The sequence below is a fragment of the Cyclopterus lumpus genome, chromosome 7 (genome assembly GCF_009769545.1).
Source record: "Cyclopterus lumpus isolate fCycLum1 chromosome 7, fCycLum1.pri, whole genome shotgun sequence".
Classification (NCBI taxonomy): Eukaryota; Metazoa; Chordata; class Actinopteri; order Perciformes; family Cyclopteridae; genus Cyclopterus; species Cyclopterus lumpus.
In genome coordinates, this window is record NC_046972.1 from 25,200,927 (window position 1) to 25,208,426 (window position 7,500).

The 7,500-nt window shown below is 40.9% G+C and overlaps 1 protein-coding gene across 1 annotated transcript in view; it reads right to left on the minus strand.

Annotated features, from left to right (window-relative positions):
- Nucleotides 1-4,336: 4,336 nt before the first annotated feature.
- Nucleotides 4,337-7,500, minus strand: part of LOC117733073 (ADP-ribosylation factor-like protein 8A) — a 10,896-nt gene continuing 7,732 nt past the window's right edge. The window contains exon 7 of the mRNA XM_034536420.1: nucleotides 4,337-5,888. Within this exon, the coding sequence (XP_034392311.1) occupies nucleotides 5,836-5,888 (53 nt within the window). The 3' untranslated portion in view covers nucleotides 4,337-5,835. The remainder of the gene's footprint in view (nucleotides 5,889-7,500) is intronic.

Consider the following 7,500-nt stretch of genomic DNA (forward strand, 5'->3'; position numbering starts at 1 on the left):
AGGTTGGTTGTTAGGTTGGTTGTTAGGTTGGTTGTTAGGTTGGTTGATGGGTTGGTTGTTAGGTTGGTTGATAGGTTGGTTGATGGGTTGGTTGATAGGTTGGTTGATAGGTTGGTTGATGGGTTGGTTGATAGGTTGGTTGATAGGTTGGTTGTTAGGTTGGTTGATGGGTTGGTTGATGGGTTGGTTGATGGGTTGGTTGTTAGGTTGGTTGATGGGTTGGTTGTTAGGTTGGTTGATAGGTTGGTTGATGGGTTGGTTGATAGGTTGGTTGATAGGTTGGTTGTTAGGTTGGTTGATGGGTTGGTTGATGGGTTGGTTGATGGGTTGGTTGTTAGGTTGGTTGATGGGTTGGTTGTTAGGTTGGTTGTTAGGTTGGTTGATAGGTTGGTTGATGGGTTGGTTGTTAGGTTGGTTGTTAGGTTGGTTGATGGGTTGGTTGATGGGTTGGTTGATAGGTTGGTTGATAGGTTGGTTGATGGGTTGGTTGTTAGGTTGGTTGTTAGGTTGGTTGATAGGTTGGTTGATGGGTTGGTTGTTAGGTTGGTTGTTAGGTTGGTTGATAGGTTGGTTGTTAGGTTGGTTGATGGGTTGGTTGTTAGGTTGGTTGATGGGTTGGTTGATGGGTTGGTTGATGGGTTGATTGATGGGTTGGTTGATGGGTTGATTGATGGGTTGGTTGATGGGTTGGTTGATGGGTTGGTTGTTAGGTTGGTTGATGGGTTGGTTGTTAGGTTGGTTGATGGGTTGATTGATGGGTTGGTTGTTAGGTTGGTTGATAGGTTGGTTGTTAGGTTGGTTGATAGGTTGGTTGATGGGTTGGTTGTTAGGTTGGTTGATGGGTTGGTTGATGGGTTGGTTGATAGGTTGGTTGATGGGTTGATTGATGGGTTGGTTGATGGGTTGATTGATGGGTTGGTTGATGGGTTGGTTGTTAGGTTGGTTGATGGGTTGATTGATGGGTTGGTTGTTAGGTTGGTTGATAGGTTGATTGATAGGTTGGTTGATGGGTTGGTTGTTAGGTTGGTTGATGGGTTGGTTGATGGGTTGGTTGATAGGTTGGTTGATGGGTTGGTTGTTAGGTTTGTTGATAGGTTGGTTGATGGGTTGGTTGAGGGTTGGTTGATGGGTTGGTTGATGGGTTGGTTGATGGGTTGGTTGATAGGTTGGTTGATGGGTTGGTTGATGGGTTGGTTGATGGGTTGATTGATGGGTTGGTTGATGGGTTGGTTGATGGGTTGGTTGATGGTTTGGTTGTTAGGTTGATAGGTTGGTTGTTAGGTTGGTTGATAGGTTGGTTGATGGGTTGGTTGATGGGTTGGTTGATGGTTTGGTTGTTAGGTTGGTTGATAGGTTGGTTGTTAGGTTGGTTGATAGGTTGGTTGATAGGTTGGTTGATGGGTTGGTTGATAGGTTGGTTGATGGGTTGGTTGATGGTTTGGTTGTTAGGTTGGTTGATAGGTTGGTTGTTAGGTTGGTTGATAGGTTGGTTGTTAGGTTGGTTGATAGGTTGGTTGTTAGGTTGGTTGATAGGTTGGTTGATGGGTTGGTTGATGGTTTGGTTGTTAGGTTGGTTGATAGGTTGGTTGTTAGGTTGGTTGATAGGTTGGTTGATAGGTTGGTTGATGGGTTGGTTGATAGGTTGGTTGATGGGTTGGTTGATGGTTTGGTTGTTAGGTTGGTTGATAGGTTGGTTGTTAGGTTGGTTGGTTGATGGGTTGGTTGATGGGTTGGTTGATGGGTTGGTTGATGGGTTGGTTGATAGGTTGGTTGATGGGTTGTTTGATGGGTTGGTTGATGGTTTGGTTGTTAGGTTGGTTGATAGGTTGGTTGATGGGTTGTTTGATGGGTTGGTTGTTAGGTTGGTTGATGGGTTGGTTGATGGGTTGGTTGATAGGTTGGTTGTTAGGTTGGTTGATGGGTTGGTTGATGGGTTGGTTGATGGTTTGGTTGTTAGGTTGGTTGATAGGTTGGTTGATGGGTTGTTTGATGGGTTGGTTGTTAGGTTGGTTGATGGGTTGTTTGATGGGTTGGTTGTTAGGTTGGTTGATGGGTTGGTTGATGGGTTGGTTGATAGGTTGGTTGATGGGTTGTTTGATGGGTTGGTTGATGGGTTGGTTGATGGGTTGGTTGATGGTTTGGTTGTTAGGTTGGTTGATAGGTTGGTTGATGGGTTGTTTGATGGGTTGGTTGATGGGTTGTTTGATGGGTTGGTTGATGGGTTGGTTGATGGGTTGGTTGTTAGGTTGGTTGTTAGGTTGGTTGATGGGTTGGTTGATGGGTTGGTTGATGGTTTGATTGTTAGGTTGGTCTTTGGGTTTTGACTCGTTTGGACAAAAACGGAAGAACTACAGGAAGTTGATGGACTTCTAATGCTCGATAGACTTTATAAAGAACCTTCAGGTGATCAATAGACTTCATAAAGAACCTTCAGGTGATCAATAGACTTCATAAAGAACCTTCAGGTGATCAATAGACTTCATAAAGAACCTTCAGGTGATCAATAACTTCATAAAGAACCTTCAGATGATCAATAACTTCATAAAGAACCTTCAGGTGATCAATAACTTCATAAAGAACCTTCAGATGATCAATAGACTTCATAAAGAACCTTCGGGTGATCAATAACTTCATAAAGAACCTTCAGATGATCAATAGACTTCATAAAGAACCTTCAGGTGATCAATAGACTTCATAAAGAACCTTCAGATGATCAATAACTTCATAAAGAACCTTCAGGTGATCAATAACTGCATAAAGAACCTTCAGATGATCAATAGACTTCATAAAGAACCTTCAGGTGATGAATAACTTCATAAAGAACCTTCAGGTGATCAATAACTTCATAAAGAACCTTCAGATGATCAATAGACTTCATAAAGAACCTTCAGGTGATCAATAGACTTCATAAAGAACCTTCAGATGATCAATAACTTCATAAAGAACCTTCAGGTGATCAATAACTGCATAAAGAACCTTCAGATGATCAATAGACTTCATAAAGAACCTTCAGGTGATGAATAACTTCATAAAGAACCTTCAGATTATCAATAGACTTCATAAAGAACCTTCAGATGATCAATAACTTCATAAAGAACCTTTGGGTGATCAATAGACTTCATAAAGAACCTTCAGGTGATGAATAACTTCATAAAGAACCTTCAGGTGATCAATAACTTCATAAAAACTTCATAAAGAACCTTCAGGTGATCAATAACTTCATAAAGAACCTTCATAAAGAACCTTTGGGTGATCAATAGACTTCATAAAGAACCTTCAGGTGATCAATAACTTCATAAAGAACCTTCATAAAGAACCTTTGGGTGATCAATAGACTTCATAAAGAACCTTCAGATTATCAATAGACTTCATAAAGAACCTTCAGGTGATCAATAACTTCATAAAGAACCTTCATAAAGAACCTTCAGGTGATCAATAACTTCATAAAGAACCTTCAGGTGATCAATAACTTCATAAAGAACCTTCATAAAGAACCTTTGGGTGATCAATAGACTTCATAAAGAACCTTCAGATTATCAATAGACTTCATAAAGAACCTTCAGGTGATCAATAACTTCATAAAGAACCTTCATAAAGAACCTTTGGGTGATCAATAGACTTCATAAAGAACCTTCAGGTGATCAATAACTTCATAAAGAACCTTCATAAAGAACCTTCAGGTGATCAATAACTTCATAAAGAACCTCTTTTTGAAAGGTGGACTGAGCCCGTTCGACAGTGTAAACGTCTTCCAGGCAGAGAGACAGACAGGTGATGATCCTCCCTTTTCCTGTTTGTTCTGCGCTCTGATTGGCTGCTGTCAGGACCAGGAAGTGTCCTGAACCAATAGGAGACCAGAGCTGACCGAGATGTTGCTGAAGACCCTACCTACTAGTAAGAAGGCTTTTGAGCTGAGAACCTTTTGTTCTGGTTCTCTTTCCTTAAATCTTTATTCGATACAACATATAAACAATATATTTTCAATAATTATATATATTTTCATATAATTATATATATACATATACATATATATATATATATACACACACAATTATATACATATATAATTATATATATATATATATATATGGTGGTCAATGGCTGGAAATGCATATTACATATATTTAAATAGTGTTCAGTGTTCTTCTGAGTGTAATAATATATATATATATATATATATATATCTCGGGATTCTTCCAGGTATTTTCTCTGAAATTGACAAATATGGAACTTAAGTCCAGTTTGTTACTTTAACTTGAATGTTTTTATTTTCAAACATTAAAATAATCATTTGTTTCAACTTTTTTCATTTCTTCAAACATCATTTGCACAAAAATGCGTTTTAAATTTATTTTCAATATTTTTCTGCAGAGGAATATCTTCTGTTGTGACTATTACATTATTAAATTAGTTCATAAACACGATTTATTGTTCGTGGCGTCACAAATGGTGAAAATCCCTCGAGAATCAAAATAAACAAATAGATGAAAACGGTTCAAATAAATGGATTTTAAAATAAACATTTAATATGCGGGAGTTTCAACGCTTAATTAATTACATGGCTGCGTTTTATATCCGACGGGACGCGTGAACGCTGCGTGTGATCACGTGACACCCCGAGGACCAATCAGCGGCTTACATCCAGAGACATGACAATAATAATAAAAAAAACAACAATATAAAACAAAGAATAAAAAGCTTATTACAGAGATATGAACAGAAACAACATTTCTCCAGTTCAGAGTACCAACTTCCTTAAATCTGGACAGACCAGGTTATGTCACAATAAGAAGATTATTAACATTATTAATATCTTACAAAAACCAAAATCAAAACAGTGCAATAAAAAGTTTTTTTTTTTAATCCCTCGCTCGGCACGGCGAGGGGGCGGGGCTTGGCAACGAGGGAACGAGAAAGAAGGTAACATCCAAAAATAAAAGAGGAAGGAAGGATAGAGGGAACACAGAGGAGGACGAGCAGTTTACGAAGGAGGAGGAGGAGGAGGAGGAGGAGGAGGAAGAGGAGGAGGAGGAGGAGCTTCTCAGGATCATATAAAGGAGGTGTGGATGGATGAACCATGTGGAGGTAGAAAGGGAAGCAATCTAAGGAGAGAGGGAACGATGAAGGCAGACCTGTGAGGGGATGAAGGTGGGGGATCAGGGGGCGGGGGGGAAGAGGAGGATCATGGGAAATCCACCAAACAGGCTCAAAGCTCCTTATTTTAATGATAAAAGTTAAACAGGCGGATCATTGAGGAGGCTGTTGTGGATCTGAGGAAGCTCTGATGACGCCTTTCTGTTCAGTTACTAAAGAAAAAGAGACTTTTAGTGTCAACTCGTGGTTTTTAGGGAGTCTCATCTTGTGGGGAGGAATATGAATATATATATATATATATATATATATGAATATATATATATAATGTTTTTATTGTAGAAATGAAGACTTCTGTAGTGTGAATAAAAAACAAAAACAAAGAAAATTAACAACATATCCGTTAGCTCCATTTCATTAATGCTTCTAATCAGCTGTCAATCATTCGTTCATAACGATTATCATCAACAAGACGTTTGAGATTATCGGCTCACGAAAGAGTCGCGGTAATACTTTTAAAAAGCCAGGAAACAGGAAGTGGATCCGTTTCTGACGCGTTCGACCTGCTTCGATATTTATATTTCATGAGAAACGAGGCATCAGTGCATCTCAAGGGGAGACTGGTGGGAGGAAGGAGGGAGGAGGAGGAAGGAGGTGAAGAGCGGGGGAGGGGTTTGATCCAAAGAGTGTGTGTTGGACAGGTGGGCGTGGCCCGTTCTGTTGGGGGAGGGGCGTGGCCTGTTCTCAGGAACTCCTCTTAGTCCGGGAGTGTTGGATCAACCACTGAAGAGTAATGTCTGCAGAGAGAGAGAGAGAGAGAGAGAGAGAGAGAGAGAGAGAGAGAGAGAGAGAGAGAGAGAGAGAGAGAGAGAGAGAGAGAGAGAGAGAGAGACAAACAAACAAACAAACAAACAAGTAAATAAATAAACAAACACACAAACAAACAGGAGGAAGAAGAGACAGAACATTAACTGTGTTTTCATTATAGAGAAAGCTCCAGAAAGAGAAAGTCAGGAAGAGAGCTAGTAACGTTAGCAGCACCGCTAACGGAGAATCAACAGGAAGAGAGCTAGTAACGTTAGCAGCACCGCTAACACAGAATCAACAGGAAGAGAGCTCGTAACGTTAGCAGCACCGCTAACACAGAATCAACAGGAAGAGAGCTAGTAACGTTAGCAGCACCGCTAACGGAGAATCAACAGGAAGAGAGCTAGTAACGTTAGCAGCACCGCTAACACAGAATCAACAGGAAGAGAGCTAGTAACGTTAGCAGCACCGCTAACGGAGAATCAAAAGTAGGAGAGCTAGTAGAAAAATCAGTGAACATGAGTACTGGCTGAAGGTAAATGATAACGTTCTCATGATGCGTTCAGGCTCCGCTCAGTGAACATGAGTACTGGCTGAAGGTAAATGATAACGTTCTCATGATGCGTTCAGGCTCCGCTCAGTGAACATGAGTACTGGCTGAAGATAAATGATAACGTTCTCATGATGCGTTCAGGCTCCGCTCAGTGAACATGAGTACTGGCTGAAGATAAATGATAACGTTCTCATGATGCGTTCAGGCTCCGCTCAGTGAACACGAGTACTGGCTGAAGATAAATGATAACGTTCTCATGATGTGTTCAGGCTCTGCTCAGTGAACACGAGTACTGGCTGAAGATAAATGATAATGTTCTCATGATGTGTTCAGGCTCCGCTCAGTGAACATGAGTACTGGCTGAAGGTAAATGATAATGTTCTCATGATGCATTCAGGCTCCGCTCAGTGAACATGAGTACTGGCTGAAGGTAAATGATAACGTTCTCATGATGCGTTCAGGCTCCGCTCAGTGAACACGAGTACTGGCTGAAGGTAAATGATAACGTTCTCATGATGCGTTCAGGCTCTGCTCCGTGAACATGAGTACTGGCTGAAGGTAAATGATAACGTTCTCATGATGCGTTCAGGCTAAATGATAACGTTCTCATGATGCGTTCAGGCTCTGCTCCGTGAACATGAGTACTGGCTGAAGGTAAATGATAACGTTCTCATGATGCGTTCAGGCTCTGCTCAGTGAACATGAGTACTGGCTGAAGGTAAATGATAACGTTCTCATGATGCGTTCAGGCTCTGCTCAGTGAACATGAGTACTGGCTGAAGGTAAATGATAACGTTCTCATGATGCGTTCAGGCTCTGCTCAGTGAACATGAGTACTGGCTGAAGGTAAATGATAACGTTCTCATGATGCGTTCAGGCTCCGCTCAGTGAACATGAGTACTGGCTGAAGGTAAATGATAACGTTCTCATGATGCGTTCAGGCTCCGCTCAGTGAACATGAGTACTGGCTGAAGGTAAATGATAACGTTCTCATGATGCGTTCAGGCTCTGCTCAGTGAACGTTAGTACCGGCTGAAGGTAAATGATAA